This window comes from Ahaetulla prasina, chromosome 16 (assembly GCF_028640845.1).
Source record: "Ahaetulla prasina isolate Xishuangbanna chromosome 16, ASM2864084v1, whole genome shotgun sequence".
Lineage (NCBI taxonomy): Eukaryota > Metazoa > Chordata > Lepidosauria > Squamata > Colubridae > Ahaetulla > Ahaetulla prasina.
This window is the reverse complement of record NC_080554.1, coordinates 2541120-2563713: the sequence shown is the minus strand read 5'-3', so window position 1 is coordinate 2563713 and position 22594 is coordinate 2541120. Positions and strand designations below refer to the sequence as shown.

Below are 22594 nucleotides of genomic sequence, written 5' to 3'. Positions count from 1 at the left end.
CTACCGGTTCTGTGGGCGTGGTGTAGTGGGCGTGGCGTGGCTTGGTGGGCGTGGCAGTGGAAGGATACTGTAAAATCTCCATTCCCTCCCTAATCCATGGGAAGGTTACTGCAAAATCCCCATTTCCTCCCAATCAGCTGGGACCTGGGAGGCAGAGAATAGATGGGGGCAGTCAGAGGTGGTATTTACCGGTTCTCCGAAGTACTCAATATTTCCACTACCGGTTCTCCAGAACTGGTCAAAACCTGCTGAAACCCACCTCTGATCTCTACATTGGACAGGATGGGCCAGTTCTCTCTCTCAGCCCAACCCAACCCGCCTCGCAGGGTTGTTGTGGAGAAAAGCAACCAAAGACGTTTAGGAGACCGGGAGGCTAAAACATATAAAGAACCGTTGCAGAAATTATAGGGCGCATCAAATTTTTCAGCTTTTCAATTTTTCCAAACATTAGGGGTGCTCAGAAGTTGTGACAGGCCTTGGGGACCGTAAAGATATTTTGGTTTATTTATTTATTTTATTTATTTATTTATTTAATCATATTTTTATACCGCCCTATCTCCCAAGGGACTCAGGGCGGTTTACAGCCAAGTAAAACATAAACATAAATACAAGTTAAAACCCCAATTTAAAAAACTTATTAAATACGGCCGAATATTAAAACCACAATAAAATAGTAAAACCCCATTAAAACCAAATTTAAAATTCTAGTCCAGTCCTGCGCAGATAAAAAGATGTGTCTTAAGCTCGTGGCGAAAGGTTCAAAGGTCAGGAAGTTGGCGAAGTCCTGGTTAAATTTCATATAATTTAGATGTGCTTGGTAAGCAAGTAACTGCATAAACGTGGTAACTTTTTAACATTTTGTTTCATTATGTCTCTTGTTTAATGAAAAGAAGGACTGAGAGAGACATGATAGCAGTCTTCCAGTATTTGAGGGGCTGCCACAAAGAAGAGGGGGTCAAGCTATTTTCCAAAGCACCTGAAGGCAGGATGAGAAATAATGGTTGGAAACCAAGCAAGGAGAGAACCAACCTAGGAGAAATTTCCTAACGGTGAGAGCAATTAATCAGTGGAACTCCTTGCCTCCAGAAGTTGTGGATGTTCCATCATTGGAGGCTTTTAAGAGACTGGACAGCCATTGGTGCTGGAGAAATGGTATAGGGTCTCCTGCTTGGGTGGAGAGTTGGACTAGAACAGGGGACAGCAACCTTAAACGCTCAAAAAGAGCCATTTGGATCCCATTTCCCACAGAAATGAAAAAACACCGGGAGCCACAAAACCCTTCGGACATCTAAAATGAAGATAACGCTGCATATATCATGGTGGGTTTTTTTTACCTTTATGCTATGTATAAAAAAACCTATAACGTGCTGCATTTATGAAATCAATGAAGTGCTACAGAGGAGACAATTTTTTATTTCTGCAGGCAACCAAAACATTTTGAACTCTGAAAAAAAAAAAAAGTCAAAAAGCTCAATAAATCAAATGCCAGCGGGTGTCGCACATTGGCGGTTGTGACAGGGATGAAAGAGCCACATGCGGCTGCAGAGCCGCAGGTTGCAGACCCCTGGACTGGACTAGAGGATCTCGCAAGGCCCCTTCCAACTGTGTTACTCTTGTTCTACCCTAAGAGAATGTAGCATCCATATATTGTTGCTCCCCCTTGAGAAATCAAGCGTGGGAAAGAAAACACTCTTCTACCCTCCCTCCAAAGCACTCCAGGGAAATCCAGGGGTGGTTAGTGACTTGCAAACGACAGGTGTGCAACTCCAGATGCCCCACCCCCTCTTCGATGTGCGTTAACACACAATCACATTCTTGTGCAAAAGGGCAGTGCTTCGGTCCCTTCTGATCACCTGAAACGAAGACGCTGAAGGCCACTTGTGTTCAGTCAAGTCGACTTCACCCAGGCAGAGAAAACCTTTGCGCCACCGCCTCTTACCAACCGGCGGTCAGTGGCATTCGACTGACCCTGGCCATCACAACAAATGTCATTTAATCGCTCCTTTTCAACAAGAGTATCCGAATTCAGCCATTTATTTTCAAAAGGGGTAACCAAATCTACCCAATCTCTGAGATGCTTGCCCTTCCGACAGCTGTCATAACTGACTATGGCCGGAGCGAATGTTTGCTTTCCAAACAAAACGGCCACGCTTCGGCTTAAATCCGGGACTAAATTCCCTTTAAATTCAATCACCGTGCATAAGAACTCTCTTCTCGCACGATCACGAAAGAAGGGACGTGTTTCTTTCAGACACGGAAAATAGCACATGCCGGGACCTGTGTAAAATTATTCCTGTTGGGTTTCACAGGTACGCCCGACTTCCGTCAAACGTGCAAAAATTAATCGGAACTTGTTTCACAAATCTTGTTCACAAGCCCTTATTGAGGTGGAACGGAGACCAAGATAGAAACACAACAAATGAATTAAACCGCTTTATGGCTGGGTTTTTTTAGGAATAGAATAGAAAATAGAATGGAATGGAATAGAATAGAATAGAATAGAATAGAATTAGATTAGATTAGATTAGATTAGATTAGATTAGAATAGAATAGAATAGAATAGAATAGAATAGAATAGAATAGAATAGAATAGAATAGAATAGAATAGAATAGAATAGAATTCTTTATTGGCCAAGTGTGATTGGACACACAAGGAATTTGTCTTGGTGCATATGTTCTTGGAGTACATAAAAGATACATTTGTCAAGAATCATAAGGTACAATACTTAATGACAGTCATAGGGAAACAGTCAATATAAATTGTAAGGATACAAGCAACAAGGTTACAGTCATAAGTGGGAGGAGATGGGTGATGGGAATGATTAATAGTAGTGCAGACTTAGTAAATAATTTGACAGTGTTGAGGGAATTATTTGTTTAGAAGAGTGATGGCCTTTGGGGAAAAACTGTTCTTGTGTCTAGTTGTTCTGGTGTGCAGTGCTCTATAGCGTCGTTTTGAGGGTAGGAGTTGAAGCAGTTTATGTCCTGGATGCAAGGGATCTGCAAATATTTTCTCAGCCCTCTTTTTGACTCGTGCAGTATATAGGTCCTTAATGGAAGGCAGGTTGGTAGCCATTGTTTTTTCTGCAGTTCTAACTATCCGTTGAAGTCTGTGTCTGACTTGTTGGGTTGCAGAACCAAACCAGACTGTTAGGGAGGTGCAGATGATAATAGCTGCCCCTCTTGGGGGCAGGGGGGGAAATGAGTCTTTTCCACCCCCACCCCCATCACCCAAAAAAGGGGAAAAAAATCAGAAACCAAATAAAATACATGTGTAACCCAAACAAAATGTGTCTTGTTGGGTTGCAGAACCGAACCAGACAGTTATAGAGGTGCAAATGACAGACTCAATCATTCCTCTGTAGAACTGGATCAGCAGCTCCTTGGGCAGTTTGAGCTTTTTGAGTTGGCGCAGAAAGAACAGTCTTTGTTGTCCTTTTTTGATGACATTTTCAAGAAGCCCCTTCACCCATTGTTGACTTAAAAAGCATACCTCGTACAGGTAGTCCTCGGGGGTGGGGAATCACATGACACGCCCCCCCCCCCCCCGGACAGTGCAATTGTCATAAATATGAGCCGGCTGCCAAGCGTTTGAATTGTGATCACGTGACCCCGGGGATGTTGCAAAAGTCGTAACTCTGAAAAACGTCCCTAAGTCACCCTTTTTCGGGGCTTTGAACGGACACTAAACGAACTCTTTTCGGTGTGACTTTCAACGGTCACTAAAGGAATGTTGTAAGTCAAGCACCACCTGTATATAACAACAGTGAATGTTATACTAAGGGCCTCTGTGGCTCAGACTGGTAAGACAGTCTGTTATTAACACAGCTGCTTGCAATTACTGCAGGTTCAAGTCCCACCAGGCCCAAGGTTGACTCAGCCTTCCATCCTTTATAAGGCAGGTAAAATGAGGACCCAGATTGTTGGGGGCAATAAAAGTTGACTTTGTATATAATATACAAATAGGATGAAGACTATTGCTAACATAGTGTAAGCCGCCCTGAGTTTTCGGAGAAGGGCGGGATATAAATGCAAATAATAAACAAAAAATATCCATACTTCTCTCGATCTGGAAGGAAGAAATGTCTTTTTTTTTAAAAAAAAAAGTGCTTTTTTTTTTTTAAGAAAAAGCAGAATATTTTTTTTATCATTATTATCCTACCCCAAAAGATAATAAAGAGTCCACAGCACAGAGGTCAACAAGTATAAACACCCTGCGCATTACTCATTTGTACCTTAATGTGTCCAGGCAGGATAACTTGTGAACGTATTAAACTCAACCCCACCACCACCACCACCAAATCTCTCCTGGGAATCCAAACTCGGGAAGAGTTTATGATTCTAAGAACACAATACTGGGCTGAATCAGGTCATAAACTTTAGACAACCCCGCCTCCCCCTCCCGAAAATTTTTTTAAAAAAAGGCTTTCAATTAACTCCACAGCCCCGCAGAAGGGAAGGAGGTCAGCAGAAAAACTTGGATTTTGCATCCACCAAAGTGGGATCAGAAAAAAAAGAGAGGTTCATTCCAGATGCTGAGCTATAATTTGTGGGACTCGAGGTACAAGTGGTGTGTAAGACACCGTGCATGATTTGCAGGTAGCGCTCAACAGCCATTCGTTTAGTAACTTCGGTCAAAAAAGAGACTTAGGACCGTTTTTCACATTTATGACCGTTGCAGCAGTTGATCAAAATCCTGGACGTTTGGCATGTGGTTCCTATTTATGACGGTCGCAGTGTCCCGGGGTCAGGCGATCATTCCTTTTTGCAACCTTCTGACAAGCAAAACCAGTCGCAGTGATTCACTTAACCACCAGGGTGGGAAAGATCATAAAATGATTTGACGGCTTTCTCACGTTAGCAACAGAAATTTTGGGCTCAGTTATGGCAAACCCAATCGTGACGAAAATGCCTTTTCCCTAAACAAAAGAAAACCACAGAAAAGGACCAGGAGGACAGGAGAATAAAACACGCGTTGATCTGCGTAACCAATTTTTTTTTTTTTAAATTGTCTTGATCTTTGCTCTACCACGCTTGTTTCTGCGTCTCTGAAGGAGGACAGAACAGCTTGGATCCTGGATGACCGTGGGTCATTGCAATTGAGGATAGCATCCTCTCTTGACCCACCCATCCCTGTTCCCCACCCAGAAAAATTGGATTTATGCAAGAACCGATGGTGTGAACCTAAAGTACTTCTTGTGCAGGTGGATTCGGTGCCATCCTCCACAAGAAAAGGAAATTGACCTGAAATACGCTGAGGTTTGAAATACGCTAACTTTAATCCTCTCAATTATTTTATTTATAATTTTTTTATTATATTTTAGTATAATAATATAATAACTATATTATACTCTGGTATACTCTACTCTACTCAGGGATAGGATAGGATAGGATAGGATAGGATAGAATTTTTTATTGGCCAAGCGTGATTGGACACACAAGGAATTTGTCTTGGTGCATATGCTCTCAGTGTACCAAGACAAATTAATACTAATACTAGTATTAGTAATATTAATACTAATACTAATACTTGGACAATACTAATAATAATACTAATACTAATACAAATACTATTCTATACCTATTTCTATTCTATTGTATTTTAATATTTATTATTATATTAATTATATTATCGCGCCACTTTAGGTTTAGATTTAACGCAAAATCCGGATTAAGATGAGAGCTGCTCGGAGTAGGACACAGAAACGCCCACTAGGGGCGCAAGGGATTAGATGTGCGAGGCTCTCTCTCTCTCTCTCTTTGCGCGCATGCGCCCTCTCTTTCGCCGGCCCTCCTTTGAAGGGGCGTGTCCTCGGCGCTTCCTTTTTCCGATTGGCGCCCCGGAAGCGGAACCGCGCGTCCGCCCGTCCCCGCCCCAGCAGGAAGGGTTCGCTTCCGGGTGCCGCTGGCTGAGGGGGGGGAAAGCGGCGGCGCTGGCGGTGGCGGCCGGGGGGAAAGCAGCACTCGGGCCAGGGCCGAGCTCCCTCCGGCGGGCCCGCCATGTGAGGAGACCCCGACGCCCCTCAGGTAAGGCGGGAGAAGGGAGGCGGCCTGCCGAGCGGCCTCTGGGGGCCCCTTTTCCTTTCCGGCTTCTTCCTATTCAGGCGCCTTCCCTCCGATGATGGTTTCCTCTCATTCCCATCCGGCCTTCGTGGCTTTATAAAGCAACTCTGGGCAGGCAGCGTAGTTGCTGCCTCCTGCTAGTTCCCCCACAACAACAACCCTGTGAGGTGGGCCGGGCTGGGAGGGAGGGAGGGAGGGACTGGCCCAAAGTCACCCAGCTGTCTTTCATGCCCAAGGTGGGACTAGAACTCACCGTCGCCTGGCGATTGGCCCAAAGTCACCCAGCTGTCTTTCATGCCCAAGGTGGGACTAGAACTCACCGTCACCTGGCGATTGGCCGAAAGTCACCCAGCTGTCTTTCATGCCCAAGGTGGGACTAGAACTCACCGTCACCTGGCGATTGGCCCAAAGTCACCCAGCTGTCTTTCATGCCCAAGGTGGGACTAGAACTCACCGTCACCTGGCGATTGGCCCAAAGTCACCCAGCTGTCTTTCATGCCCAAGGTGGGACTAGAACTCACCGTCGCCTGGCGATTGGCCCAAAGTCACCCAGATGGCTTTCATGCCCAAGGTGGGACTAGAACTCACCGTTTCCTTGTGATTGGCCGAAAGTCACCCAGCTGTCTTTCATGCCCAAGGTGGGACTAGAACTCACCGTCACCTGGCGATTGGCCGAAAGTCACCCAGCTGTCTTTCATGCCCAAGGTGGGACTAGAACTCACCGTCGCCTGGCGATTGGCCCAAAGTCACCCAGATGGCTTTCATGCCCAAGGTGGGACTAGAACTCACCGTTTCCTTGTGATTGGCCAAAAGTCACCCAGCTGTCTTTCATGCCCAAGGTGGGACTAGAACTCACCGTCACCTGGCGATTGGCCCAAAGTCACCCAGCTGTCTTTCATGCCCAAGGTGGGACTAGAACTCACCGTCGCCTGGCGATTGGCCCAAAGTCACCCAGATGGCTTTCATGCCCAAGGTGGGACTAGAACTCACCGTTTCCTTGTGATTGGCCGAAAGTCACCCAGCTGTCTTTCATGCCCAAGGTGGGACTAGAACTCACCGTCACCTGGCGATTGGCCGAAAGTCACCCAGCTGTCTTTCATGCCCAAGGTGGGACTAGAACTCACCGTCGCCTGGCGATTGGCCCAAAGTCACCCAGATGGCTTTCATGCCTAAGGCGGGATTAGAACTCACTGTTGCCTGGCGATTGGCCGAAAGTCACCCAGATGGCTTTCATGCCTAAGGCGGGACTAGAACTCACCGTCTCCTGGTGATTGGCCCAGTCACGGAGATGGCCTTTCATGCTTAAGGTAGGACTGGAACTCACCATCACCTAGCGACTGGCCCAAAGTCACCAATCGGCTTTCATGCCTAAGGTGGGACTAGAACTCACCGTCGCCTGGTGATTGGCTCAAAGTCATGCAGCTGTCTTTCATGCCTCAGGCAGGAATACAACTCCCTGTCTCTTGGCGATTGGCCCAGTCACGGAGATGGCCTTTCATGCCTAAGGTAGGACTAGAACTCATCATCGCCTGGTGATTGGCCCAAAGTCATCCAGCTGTCTTTCATGCTTAAGGTGGGACTAGAACTCATCATCGCCTAGCGACTGGCTCAAAGTCATCCAACCGGCTTTCATGCTTAAGGTGGGACTAGAACTCAACATCGCCTGGTGATTGGCCCAAAGCCACCCAGCCGTCTTTCATGCTTAAGGTGGGACTAGAACTCACGATCACCCGTTTTCTAGTCTGGTGGCATTCATAAGTTTGCAGCCCTGCCCTCTTGCCTGGGTCCCCAAGTGATCTATTGTAGAACCTCCTCTTCCACCCAGAGCCAGCTAGGGGTTAGTGGGGAAGGCACCCGGCTAGAAGCCAAGAGATTGTGAGTTCTAGTCTGTTGGGAACCAGGCTAACGCTGCGACCCATTATTTTACATATATATGTATAAAAATGCAAGGTGGTGAATGTCCCTAACACTCAAGAATCGCTTGGCAGTGAGGTGGGTGGCATATAAATCAATTAAAATGCTGCCTCCGGTTTACTCCATAGAAATGATCCTGTGTGATGGATATACCTATAACCAACCCTGGTTAGGAAGGCAGGTATATGGATGCCAGCTCACCTGGCAAGTGCCCATGGTCGAAGAGGGTTTTCTTGAGCACTGCTGGGCTTTCTACCCTCCAATTGTTTTTTTTTATTATTATTATTTGATATCATTCACCATTCTGGAGTCTCTTGTTGAGATGGGCAGCTAACGAAGCACGGGGTATTTGTTTAGCGAAACCTTTCTGTACTCTAGGGTCTCCTTTCCCTTCTGTCTAGTTGGAAGGGTCTGGAAATTGTTACCTTGGCGACAGTTTGGAACTCGCTGCTAAAAAAAAGACCGGGTACTATTAGGTGAGGCTCTATAAGCCGAAGGCGGAAGCGATGGGGAATAAAGAGAAGAATGCAGCAATGGACGATAGGTAGAATTTTGTTTATAAACCTCCCACAGGTTTGAGTTTTACATCGGGTGGGGGGGGGGGGAGAAGAAGCGACAGAGTGGGGCAGAGCTGGTTGTAAGAAGGGACTGTTAACGGCACTGAAGGTTTTAAGAAGCCAAAGGCACCTTAAAGGGGGAAGAGTCTCAACATTTATAGATGTAAACATCTGACGTGGGAACTTTTGATACACCTTTCTAACTTCAACGCCTTGTTATGCTCTCACATCCCAGGAGTAGTTACTCGTGGATTTCACCACTAAGTTTTATCTGACGCTATCAGTTAGTCTGGACTAATTAATTACTTCTTTGGTGTGGAAGTGAAGTCCAAGCACTCATTTACAGACAGCAGTGGAGAAACTGAGGTGGTGATAAGGTACATAAAGAAAACTGTGCAAGTATCCCTCAACGTACCGCCACAATTGAGCCCAAAATGTATGTGACTAAGTGAGACATGTGTTAAGTGAGCTTGCCCCATTTTGCGACTTTTCTCGCCACGTTTGTTAAGTGAATCACTGCAGTTCTTGGTTGATGCGGTTGTTAAGTGAATCTAGCTAGATTGCTGCTCAGAAGATAACAAAAGGGGGGAAATTACATGACCCCGGGCCCTGCGACCATCATAAATATGAGTCATTTGCCAAGCGTCTGAATTTTGATCACGGGGATGCTGCAGTGGTCGTAAGTGTGGAAAACAGTCATGTCCCCTTTTTTTCAGTGCTGTTGTTAACGTCGAACGGCCGTTCTTTGTTGATGTATTTATGTAAGAAAGATTTAATTTTCTTCAGTGTATCAATATTATTGAACTGAAAAAGTACACTGAATATTTTCTTATATAAAAAGCATCAACACAGATCATGGATGTAACGATGGATAAACAATGTGGTTTAATAGTGCAAGTCTCCTTTTCACGTCTTGGTAATTTTGCAAGTGCAAAAATAAAGTCACTAACTGGCCTCTCTGCACCTAACCTGTACATATAAATAGCTCAAGAGGACTAGCTCCAGATAATCAACCATCCTTCTCCTTGGTCATAGGAAGGCGATTCTTTCTTACAGCGATGGCTCACAAATAGAATAGAATAGAATAGAATAGAATAGAATAGAATAGAATAGAATAGAATTTTTTATTGGTCAAGTGTGATTGGACACACAAGGAATTTGTCTTGGTGCAAATGCTCTCAGTGTACATAAAAGACAAGATACCTTCATTAAGAATCATAGAATAGAATAGAATAGAATAGAATAGAATAGAATAGAATAGAATAGAATAGAATAGAATAGAATAGAATAGAATAGAATAGAATTTTTTATTGGCCAAGTGTGATTGGACACACAAGGAATTTGTCATGGTGCATATGCTCTCAGTGTACATAAAAGAAAAGATACGTTCATCAAGGTACAACATTTACAACACAAATGATGGTCAATATATCAATATAAATCATAAGGATTGCCAGCAACAAAGTTACAGTCATACAGCCATAAGTATAAAATAAGAATAAAATACCATTTTAAGGTTCAGCTTATGGCGTTCTGCCTATACTGTCGTGTGTACACGGAATACATTCTCTGTTTTATAGATCTCTCTTCAGAAATGGTATTTACAGACTTGTAAAATATGTGGAAGTTTAAATAAAAGCAAGGTACATAACGTTCAAGGTTGCTTTATCTGCTGTGGACATTGATTGGCTCATATGGGCTCTGCAAAACCAAAATGCGCTGTTGTGAGCCTGCTTCTTTAGATCTATTGAATACAATTTCCAGTGTTCAAAGTTATTGCTGATTAAGATTCCGGGGAATTACAGCGAAAGAGAGCTTGGAGGGGCTGCTAATATATGCTTCTTTAAAAAGTGAGGTGGCCCGGATAAAAATGAGATCATCTTTTCTTTCTTTCTTTTTTAAAATCTCACAATTCGGATAGACGAGGCTGCACTCACATTGGAAGGCGAGAGAAGAAATTAAATTCCATCCCAATTAGTAAGTTTGCGATCGCTGATTATCAGCGGGGTGTGAGCCAAGTTGTAATTCCAGTGGCTCTGGCTATTTTTTGCCTATTTTTGCCTATTTTTGCCTATTTTTCTCTGATTTATCTCTGCTACATTTTTTTCCCCCCAAAGGGATGACTTTTGTGTGAAAGGAAGCACCTTTGTTAGTCTTCTGGAAGGGTTTGGGAAAAAACTGCAGCAAAATTTTTGACATCAGTTGTTCTTCTGTCTACTAAGATGGTTCAAATTGTTGAGAAATTCTGTTTTGGAGTCAGGAGAAGGAAGGAAATTGCAATATTCTTTGCCTCTTAATGTTGCATGACCTGTTAGTGTACATCAGCAGTACTTGGGGTCAGCTCCTTTCAGACAATGTACTTCCAGTCCATGCTGGAAGCGGCTGCTGGATTGATGGCAGGTTCCACCCCCTCCTTGTTCTCTGCTCTCTATCTGTCCATCTTTCTTTTTTGGCCATCATTTCATTTTTGGTTATTTCTCATTGTTTATTGTTCTGTTGTCTTCTTTTTTGAGCGGCGGAGTGGCCTACAAGTAAAGAAGCTCACCTCACACTCGAGAGCTCGAGGGTTCAATTCTAGTAGCGACAGATGTTTCTCTATCAATGAGAAAATATCTGCTGCGAACTCTACGTAGGCATCAGGAAGGGCATCCAGCAAGTAAACGCTCAGCCCCGACTCCAGCCTGATTGTAAGGTTGTAGTATCTTCTGTTTATAGTCTTTTCATTTCTTCATTTTTACTGTTGTAAGCCACCTAGAGTAGCCCCGCCGCGAGATAGTCAGCAAATACATGTAACAAATAAATTAGTTCTTCTGTTTTTTGCATTCTTAGTACGCAACTTCTAATGGGTTTATTAATTCCCGGTATTTGAAGAAGGGACTCAATGTGCTAATTCATGCCGATGTTCTAAGAGATTGCGGTATCAAATGGCAGCCCCCTCCCCCTATCAACTCCGTGTTAGGGGAATTAATTCCCTCCTACTTCGCACAGCTCCAAATGTGCCATGTCTCATGAACGTAATTTGCTCTTTTGAATCTCGGGCAAAACTTGCCACCTCTTGTATTTTTATTCTCATCAACTTGCAGATCATATGCGGTGCCAAGTTAAAAATCGCATCCCTGGCCCCAGACGGCTGCCGTGGATTTTGAATTCTGATTTCGTGAACGCTCCTTTTGTGTCCTTTCTGCAGGTTACACCTTGGGCCAGGAGACATGGACAGCAGCAGCTTCATCCAGTTCGACGTTCCCGAGTACAGCAGCAGCGTCCTGAGCCAGCTGAACGAACTCCGCCTGCAGGGCAAGCTTTGCGACATCGTCGTGCACATCCAGGGCCAGCCGTTCAGAGCTCACAAAGCTGTCTTAGCCGCCAGCTCTCCCTACTTCCGCGACCATTCGGCGTTGAACACCATGAGTGGCTTGTCAATCTCCGTCATTAAAAACCCCAGCGTCTTCGAGCAGTTGCTTTCTTTTTGCTACACTGGAAGGATGTCTCTGCAGCTGAAGGACGTGGTCAGCTTCCTCACCGCAGCCAGCTTTCTCCAGATGCAGTGCGTCATTGACAAGTGCACTCAGATCCTGGAAAGCATCCATTCGAAAATCAGCGTCGGGGAAGTCGACTCGGTGACGATCGGCGGCGAAGATCCCCTGGAGAACCACAACGGCATGAAGGAAAGCGGCTATTTTGCCAACCCCATCGAGATATCCCCTCCCCCTTACTGCGCTCAGGGCCGCCCGCCAGCTTCAGGGAACGACCTCCGAATGGAAACGACGCCGGCCAACGCTCTCCGCGGCCGCCTGCAAGAAGAAGGCCACTCGGACCGGGGTAGCAGCGGTAGCGTTTCGGAATACGAGATTCAAGTCGAAGGAGACCACGAGCAAGCGGAGCTGATCATTAGAGAGAGCCAGGCTGCCGAGGTGAAAGTCAAAATGGAAAAATCCGACCGGCCCAGCTGCTCGGATAGCTCTTCGCTTGGCGACGATGGATACCACACGGAAATGGTGGACGGAGAACAAGTGGTGGCCGTTAACGTCGGGTCCTACGGCTCCGTCTTGCAAAATGCTTTCTCGTATTCCCAGGGAGCCTCGCAGTCTGCTAACGTCTCCGAATCCTTCGGCAGCCTGAGGAGTTCCGGCAATTCGAGGTCTATGCTCGGCTCCTACCGAGGCCGTGGGCGTCAAAAGCGGGTCTCCACCAGCCACTTGCACAGCGACGTTTCCAGCCTGGTGTCGGGAACCGACGGCGAGCCTTCCGCCCATCAGCCGGGCTACGAGAGCGGCCCGCGGGAAAGGAATTCCAGAGGCCACTGGTACGCCTACAGCGAACGGCTGATCTGCATCTACTGCGGGAAGTCCTTCAACCAAAAGGGCAGCCTCGACCGGCACATGAGGCTACACATGGGCATCACGCCCTTCGTCTGCAAGTACTGCGGGAAGAAATACACCCGCAAGGATCAGCTCGAGTACCACATCCGCGGCCACACCGACGACAAGCCTTTCCGCTGCGAAGTCTGCGGGAAGTGCTTCCCTTTCCAAGGGACCTTGAACCAGCACTTGCGGAAAAATCATCCCGGCGTGGCTGAAATTCGAAGCCGGGTGGAATCGCCCGAAAGAACAGAAGTCTATATGGAACAGAGAGACGACGATCCTTCCGCGCCCGAGACTCTGGATTATACCATGGATGTGCACACCCCCGATTAAAAACACCCGAGGCTGTTTTTCTCTCTCCACGCAATTCGAGCAAAGCACACGTTTTTTTTTCCCCTTTCGTTTCTTCGATCGGTTTCACCAGAGTTATAATTGCAATTTTTTCCACCCCTCCCCGTCCTCCTAAATTTTAGCCGTTCTTGTGGGCGTGGTTCCGGAGCCAAAGCCTGCTTGTTTTGTTTGCAAAGAAGCAGGGTGAGCTTTACTCGCAAAATACCATCTAGGGCAGGGGTCTCCAACCTTGGCAACTTTTAAGACGTGTGGACTTCAACTCCCAGAATTCTGGGAGTTGAAGTCTTCAATTCTGGGAGTTGAAGTCCACCAGTCTTAAAGTTGCCAAGATTGGAGACCCCTGATCTAGGGGAATGACGTGCTCGCCGATGGTGGGGCGAGCTTGGTTAGCTAAAGATGTGATGGCAACAGGGATAGTGCTGGCTGGCTCGCCAACCAGCGCCTCACGTTGCGTTGTGGGGAGCCGACGAGCAGACGAGATGTCCTTGGATGTCTGTTTGTTTTCTTTGTGGAATAACTATTTCGATAGCTTTGAATTTTATATAATATATATACAATATACATATATATATATATATAAACACTTATAAAAGGTTCGGGGTTGTTTTTTTTCTCTTCTGGTTGGTGAGGGGTGAATGTAGAATAATCTTAAATAAATTTTAAAAAGAACCCTGTTGACGATAAGGCTTTCAAACTTATAAGTTCCCCAGACTGGATTTTGTTCAAGAAACATTGTTCTTGGTTGGTTTTTCCCTTTGTGCAAATAGGATAGTCCAGAAGCAAGCAAAGCATAACTTTTTTTTACTATAACTTTGCTCCACAGCGTATAAAAACCAAATGCCATCAATGTATTAATTTGGGGCTTTTTCTTGTCCAAAATCCAAACTGGACAACTTCGGTGCTGACCTCCCTCCTTTTTTTATAGGAACAAAAATGTATTATTATATTAGCCAAGACAGAATACAGGATTGTGGTTTTAACTATTTTTTACTCTCCTCAGAATCTACCTTCATTTCGTACTGTAAAAAGGCAGACCAGGTTAAATCACGTTTTTACATTAATCGCTCTGGATAGTTAACGGTCAGCTTTAACTGTGGATTAAAAAAAGATGTTGTATTTGAATCTACAATATTTCAGTGCAGTATTTGTAATGGACCTCTTCGGGTACACTTTAACTTCATACGTAAATGTTTTCAAATGAAACAGTTGATTTTTTTTAAAAAAACTTTTTTTGTAATGATATTATATGGGAAACGATGAGCAATATATCCTATTGTATTAGAGAGGCTTCTTTTAGCTTCTCCATAACAGTGGCTAAATCAGTATTTTTCACAGACAGCCAATAACAAATATCCTGTTTTCTCTGCTTTTCAGATGTTTGATAAACTTTCAAAAGTGGTGCTAACTTTTTCTTCCCCTTAACTACAGCATAGAAAAATGTGAAACTTAAAACCGGTAGTAAAACCTTTTTTTTTTACCTTTCCGCTTAGATTTCGCTTTCCCTGAAAAAAAAGACCTCAAAGAGAATAAGCTGGCAAACTTGACTGTATTAAACAAGGATTCTACCCCAGTGGAGAAAATGACGGATTTTGTTTAGAAGCGTGTTAACTTTTGACGTTTGGTGGAGTGAGCGGCGTTTCGATCGGTGTCTTCGCCTTTACGGGAACGTCCCGCATTGCTCTCCTTGCTGGGTTGATTAGTGGCGGTTTCAATTTCTGATACGGAGGTGTAGACCGTAGAGTTAACTGGGTTGAGCAGAACGAAAGATTGGTGGTGCTTAGTTTGAAGGGTGCTTGGGACTCCAGTGTCTACGGAGCTTCTCAATCGTCCAGGTTGTCCCAAATTTGCTTTTTCAAGAGGCAGCTGGACTTCCTTGTTTTTCAGAAAGCCCAGCTGCTTCTTGGAAAAAGCACTTTTGGGACTCAGAACTTCAGTTTTCTCTTTCTATGTGCCTGTAACCCCGTGGCGGCACGGCCATGCTCTTCCTAGTTAAACGAAACCATGGTTTCTCCCATCATCCCAATATGTGCTTCTTCAACGGGGGGGGGGGGGGGGCGGGAGACAGACGGATGTCCTGCCTCTGTACCTGTCTGCCAAATCTGGAGGATGCATGACCACTTCGCCGATTTTAAGGGTTTTTCTATCGTAGCGCACGCTGTTGCATTTCAATCTGAGCCTTCGCTTTGAATTCCAGGGTGATTCCTTAAAAGCTTTCTCACAACTGTGAATTTTTTTTATTTATTTTTTTAAAAGGCCTGGCTTTTCTCAAATGAGGGTCCGTTCTCCATCTTGCTGAGGCGACCTGCCCAAAAGAGACGTGAATATCTATTGTGGTTTTGAACGCTGAAAGCGCAGGCTTTAAGGAAGGCAGAGAATAGATCTTTGCAGTGTTTGAGAGGGAAATGCGTCGTTAGAGCAGTGTAGCAAAAATCTGCAGTACATCATGTCTACTCCCTGAGCGGAGTTAAACTAACATAGTTAGCCTCTTCCTCTTCAACCTCTCTTAGAGATACTTACTTCTGTCACCATCTCAATCCAGCCCTTTTATTACCTTCCCCCCCCACTCTAGAAACAAAATTGGGATCCAAAGAGCCCGCCCACCCACCCACAAACATCCATATATTTATTGTGTTTCTCCTCCTCTTTCCTCTGCCCTCCCTTCCTCTCCTTTGGACATCAGGAAATTACAGGTAGCCCTCTGAATCTGGCATTCCCCAGGGATGTGATCTGTGAGAGATGGTTGTAAGTCGCTTTTTTTCAGCGCCGTTGTCACTTCGAACGGCCACTCAGCGAGCTGCCGTCAAGTCGAGGCCGACCTGTAGTGTACGCGTGCGGCCGGACACTCCTGCCCACCTAGCCGTTCGAAAGCATGCCAATGTGAGTAGATAAATAGGTACCACTTGGGTGGGAAGGTCACAGCGTTCTGTGCGCCTATGGAGTACAGCCACGCTGGCCACATGGCCACGGAAAACGTCTTCGGACAGCGCTGGCTCCCTTGGCCAAAAAACAGAGACGAGCACCGCACCTTAAACTCGGACACGACTGGACAGGGGAACCTCTACCTTTACCTTTGCTCAAGGTGGAATTGGCAAGATGGGCCCCCCGAAGAAAACAAAGACAAATTTTCACACTTCCACAGGGCAAAGTCAGATCCCAGGCTTCAGCGAGGGCATCGGTGTCCATTCAGGCATCCTCTTGACGCTTCTTAAGGCGTGAGCTACCTTTCCACCTTTCCATCCAAGGAACGAAACCGGTTTTTTAATTGCTTTGCCAAGGTTTTCTGCTGCGGTGCCTTTTAAATCAGTTGGTTTTATTCCACAGTAGTCGGGATTAAGGGACGGGTGAGGGAAGAGGACGGTTAATTTTCTGCTCTGCGATCTTAGCCCTCTCTCAGTCCTTCCTTCCGAGGTATACAGTGCTGTTCGTTTATTTATTTTTAAGCTGTAAACTTGAGCTGGTTTGAGTTTACCAAAGAGTGACGTATCCAAAAGGCTACCTTGTTTTTTTTTTTGTTTAATTATGCAGATTTCGTAACCGGGAGGGGTGGGGGCATAGTTAGTGTTAACCCGCCTAAGCGTTCGTCCATCCGATGACAGCCTTCTTTTAAAAGGTTTTTTAAGCCCTTCGTATGTTTGCTTGTGTTGTTGATAGGTTTTTTTCCCCCCTCTTTCAACTGCCTGCTAGGGTTAAAAGATGATCAAGCCATAATATAGTACTGTATAAATCAGAGAGCTTCATCGGAGATGGCAACTGTAGGAAGCCGGCATGCGTAAAGTTAAAGCAACATATTTTCCAAGGGCTTCAGTAAGATTTAAAAGCGTGGCAGGGCATACTTGTATAAAACGAATTTCTGTTCCAGTTCTGCTGCTTTTGTATTGGAGGCAAACATCCAGCAAAGACCAAATGAAAAATACCTAGACATTTTGATAATATCGACTAATTAATTTCTCACCCCTGTCATAACATTGTCCGTACCCCCCCTTTCCCCATTCCTTATGCCAGTGTTTCTTAACCACTTTAAGATGCCTGGACTTCAACTCCCAGAATTCCCCAGCCAGCGGGAATTCTGGGAGTTGAAGTCCAGCCACCTTGAAACGATCACCGTTGAGAAATGTTTCAGAAGCTGCGCCAATGTGGCTGCATTCAGGTTGACTCTCTACTAGCAGGTAACTGTGGTGGCTGCCATTTTAGCCGCTCTACTCCTTGGTTAAGGATTTCAAGTCCTAGAATTTCCAGCTGCTGAAAAAGTTAGACGAACGATTCTACTGACAGAGGAAAATATTTGTAGCTCAGGGTTGAAGAGTGCTCTCTGAGCTTAGGTGTTTCCTTGCAAACGTTTCACCGCCCAACTAGCGAACTTTATCAGTGCTAGCAGGGGTGGACCATTCTGCGCAAACGCCTCCGCAGCAAAATCAGCGGTGCGTTGAGCTTCCCAGATACCTGTGATTGGCCTTGGCACAAAAAGCAAAACTCGTTGCGTGAAGCAGCCCTTATGCAAGTCTTCCTCAGATTTTGCTCTGCCGTTTCCCCCTATCTTGCAAGGTGAACAAACAAACAGGCCTCCAAATCTAGCCGCAACCCCTAAATTGTGCCTTTTTGCACCGTGTTTCCGTTACAATGGGAGGGGGAACGGGGTACACCTTCTTACCCTTTTGAAGCATGCAGTGAGCCAGTTGTACCGCTGACTTTACAGTGTTAAGTTAATCCAGAATGGCAAATTCATTTCATTTATAATAATGCAGGAATTAAGAAAGTCAGTGGAGACAGCTATATATGAAACTTTGGGTTAGATATGTGAAATCCTAGAAATTTGGTTCATAATTGAGTCTCTCAATCTACCTTTTTAGCCGTGTAGACAATGTGAAAAAAAAACAACAGTGACAATGTCCTTTGTTTATATGTTTTAACCTATTTACATACTGTGAAAACGAATTTTTATACTTTTGCTAATGTTTGTGGTTTTAAATAGCGACTGAATTTTTTTTTTTCTAACCAGTTAACTCTTCCATATAACTTCTATTGAGCTTGTAAATAGACTAAGGTGGGGGGAGGGAAAAGCTTTGTAAATAAGTGGGTTTTTTTTTTTTTTTTTTAAAGCAACAGAACACCTCACAATTGGTTCTGTATTCAAGGATGAATGCTTTTTAGTGACGGGAAGGATAGTTTTAGGAAATTTGCCGTAAGAAAAGGAGATTTAGGGAATTGCAAGTCTTCAACCTTTCATATATATCCCACGTATGTTTCACAGTAGAAATTAACTTGGAAGTCCTGGCCAAAACTGAGAGCAGGTTGAGCCCACCTCATCTTTTAAACCACGGTTCATCCTGGACCTCTCTCCTGCTCCATTCCGAAGTGGGACTGAGGAAAAGAAAGGAAAAAAAATCAGATGAAATCAGAATCACAGAGTTAGAAGGGACCTTGGAGGTCTTCTAGTCCAACCCCCTGCTCGAACCATTTCAGACAAGGAGTCCTACCGGGTAATTTATCCAAGTGCTCAAGATTTGTTGGGCGTAAAATTCCCATCGTCCCCCACCAAACCTGTACTTCACTGGCTGGGAAGCAGGGGAATTGAAGTCCGACGTAAGGTTGGAGAAGGCTGAACGTTATCCAGGGCAGAGGGCGAAGATTATATCTCGGCTTGTTGAGCCTGAACTGATATTTTTTTTCCCCCCTTTTCTCAAGTCTCTTACAAATTCGCAGGATAAATGGAACACATCAAGGAGACTTTTCGTTCCTTCTTAGATAGAATTGCGTTGTCTGAAGCCGTTGTTCTGAGCTCTACTGTGTAGGAAGGACGCAGAATTATTATTTTTTTCCTTTTAGATCAAGGGCTGGGCGTGGGGTGGGGGTGGGAGGAAACAAGGGTGTGTTTGAGCTTTTATCTTTTGACGGATATCTCTTATCTGAAATATACGTTTAAGTTTACTGTGACTTCTTTTGTCGTCGTTATCGGAAGGGGGTTTCACATTGAAGCCACTGCAACAAGGGACTCAAATATGCAACACCTAATCTATTTTCTAAGGGGAATTCTACCCTGGAATGGTGCTTTTAAGACAGGTCAGGGTTATTTATTAAAATTTTTATATATTTTAAAGTATTTGGGAATCGTGTAAATCCTTTATATAAATATAAATAAATATATAGAGATATATAGATATATATATGAATCTATATTAGTTCATGAACTGTAAGGAGCGGAGTAAGGCTCAGCAACTGAACCCCAGAGTTCAGTGAAGTCATTCAGAACGTTCAGTAATCGTCACGTCATGAAATCGCTCGGCAGATACTCAAAACGTCTTCATGCGAAAAGTGGAATGACGCAAGTTTTTACACAAGAGCCTCTTGAGAACGTTCCCTTGGAGGAGATAGGCCGTACAGGTAGTCCTTGACTTAACGGACCACAACCGGAGGCAGAATTTCTGTCGCTGAGCGGAAACGGCGGTTCAGTGAGCTGCTCCCAATTTTCTTGACCCGGTGGGTTAAGTGAAACACACGGTCCTTAAGCGAGTCCAGCATCACACACACACATATCCTGAGACGGTACAGCCGTCATACAAATACATGCTGGTTGCCTAGCGCCTGGATTTTAATCCCACGACCCTGGAGATGTTACGACGGCCGTAAGTGGGAGGGCCAGTTACCTTTTTTTTTTTTTTTTTTTTGGTACCATTGTAACTTCCAACGAATGGTTGTAAGTCAAGGATTACCTGTACTATCTGGTTGTTTCAAAGATGTGGGATTACGGTAGTCTTCGTTGGGTATATTGTTGGAATTTCGAAACGGTTCTGGAAGAAGCTCGGACGTTGTTTGAACATTTTTTTTTAAAACTTGTCCTTTTCTCAGATTGTGCCAAACCCAACGAATTTACGCTGTTTTCTGCATTTTTCCTGTCCTTTCTGAGGGCAAGTTCTGGAACAGATCGTCAGACTTCAGCTTTCCCCCTTAAACACGAAAGACCGTCTGCCAGTTTTTCAGACTCAAACCGTTGCCAGTCTAGAACAGAGGTGACCAATCTTGGCAACTTTAAAAACCGTTCCCAGAAAGTTCCCCGGCCGGCAATTTGCCAAGGTTGGACGCCCCCCGTGATCTAGAACAAAGGGCGTCAAACTCGATTTCGTTGAATAGAATAGAATAGAATTTTTTTGATTGGCCAAGTGTGATTGGACACACAAGGAATTTGCCTTTGGTGCATAGGCTCTCGGTGTACATTGAAGACCGCATCAAGGTTGGGTTTGACCTTGGGGCGGGAGGGTGCAGTTTGACGTCACTCGTGTCAGGGGCGCCTGTGGCGGCCCGAGCGCTCCGCAGCGAAAACGGGCTCCCAAACTCCGTTTCCAGCCGCGACAGCCTCCTGCAACGCTCTGCCAATTGCGCGTAGCCCTCCCGAGTTCTGTTTTCATTGGCAGAAGCAGTGGAGGCCCATCCTTCACTGTTTCCTGGGCCAGATCTAACCACCCTGCGGGCCGGATCCGAGTTTGACACCCCTGATCTAGAATACGGCTCTGTATTTTCCAACCTCCTTTCTCCCCTTCCGTTCGCTGCGTGAAGCAAACTCTAAATCTTTTGCAGTCCAGACGAGGGGAGTCTATGAGTTATCAGATTACCTTTGCAATTCGCCCCACTAGCTGTGACCATGTCCGCAGTCTGACTTTCTCTGTTCGAGAACATGCCTTCTAACCAGGTCTCCATGTGGAAAGCTGAGATCTCTTTTGAACTTTGCAAAAAACAACAACACTTGTTTACACGTCTTTGGCTCAAGACGAGTAACGACAGATTTGCGTGACGCCGGTGCGTTGGCAATGGCATTTTTAAGTAACTTTCTATCAAGAGCCGCTAGCTTTTGATGTCCTCATCAATATTTGAACGCTTTGAATGACTTACCTCAGTGTCAATATTTTGCAATATTAAACCGGTAACCTCACAAACTCCACACACTTCATCGATAACGTGAAGTAAATGAAACGGATGCTCTTAAAGCAACTAAACTTGCCATTAAGGATTATTTTATAGCATGAGATATTTTAGAATATTTATTCAAATGATATTTTACTCTTATACTCAGATGGTTTTTTTTTTGTTTTTGTTTTTTGGTTGGTTGGTTGGTTGGTTCTTTTCTCTCCACACACCCCCACACACCCAATTTTGTGATATGAATATTTCAGTGCTGCTTAATTTTGTTCTAATGGATTTTTTTCGTTTGTTTGTTTCCTTGCTTGTAAATTGCCTTTTTATGGTATAAATAAAGTCGATGGGAATTGCCGTTTATAAATTAAAATGCTTCTGAAGCGCACACACTGTCTCCAAGTTTGGGTTTATTTTTTCAAGAGGTGCCATGTCGCTGGGTGTCCGTCACACACCCTGCTTGGTTAAAATCTCCCCAACCTCATATTACGGTGTCCGTCTATCTCTTATCTAAACCGCGATGTGTCTTGGTTTGGGGTTAGCATGTGGGTCTATAAATACAACTTGGGTGTGTGGTGAAGCTATTGTCCATGGAACTTAAGAGTTCAGTTTGCGTCACCCGTTCCCAAGTGGTCGATGGAGATTCTCCGTCTTCCAGGTCACAGTTGTCCCAAAGAGTTGTCCCACAATTGTTCCAAAGAGGCAACTGGAGTTTCTGCTTTTTCTCTGAAGATGCTTCGCTTCTCATCCAAGAAGCTTCTTCAGCTCTGACTGAAGAATGGAAAGGATTTGTATTCCTTGCAGACACCTGATCATTTGCCTCCTTTTTTAGAGAGTCGTTGAGGCCACTTGGTCGTTTATCTAAAAGTAAGGACACAGACAAACCTCCAAGTGGCCTCGACGACTCTCTAAAAGAAGACAAATGACCAGCTGTCTGCAAGGAGTATAAATCAGCAACAGTAACAAGAGTTGGTAGGGACCTTGGAGGTCATCTAGTCCAGGGGTCTCCAACCTTGGTCCCTTTAAGACTTGTGGACTTCAACTCCCAGAGTTCTGGGAGGACTCCGTGAATTGAAGTCCACAAGTCTTAAAGGGACCAAGGTTGGAGACCCCTGATCTAGTCCAACCCCTTGCTTACGCAGGAGATTTGTACCGAGGATTCGAACCGCCGAACTACTGACCTTTCTGATCGACAAGCTGACTGTCTTAGCCACTGAGCCACCTGGTCAGTTACTAAATTACATTAACTACTAAAACAGTTAATGAAACCCTTCCATTCCCCACCACCCGGTCAGAGCTGAAGAAGCTTCTTGGATGAGAAGCGAAACGTCTTCGGAGAAAAACGAAGTCCAGTTGCCTCTTGAAAAAGCACCTTGGGGGACCATTCCTAAGTTGAAACAGAGAGAGAGAGAGAGAGACATTTCCCATACAGATGATGGTCACTTG

At 45.0% G+C, this 22594-nt stretch overlaps 1 protein-coding gene across 3 annotated transcripts in view; it reads left to right on the top strand.

The window, feature by feature from the left end:
- ZBTB34 (zinc finger and BTB domain containing 34) overlaps positions 1-21545 on the top strand; it is a 30273-nt gene extending 8728 nt beyond the window's left edge. The window contains exons 1-2 of one of the 3 annotated variants that reach the window (XM_058159676.1): positions 5894-6027; positions 11722-21545. In XM_058159676.1, the coding sequence (XP_058015659.1) occupies positions 11744-13228 (1485 nt within the window). In that variant the 5' untranslated portion in view covers positions 5894-6027; positions 11722-11743 and the 3' untranslated portion in view covers positions 13229-21545. Of the gene's footprint in view, positions 1-5893; positions 6028-10449; positions 10512-11721 lie in introns of those variants that run through there. The other 2 variants (XM_058159675.1, XM_058159674.1) reach the window with 2 other exon arrangements.
- The last annotated feature ends 1049 nt before the right edge of the window (positions 21546-22594 follow it).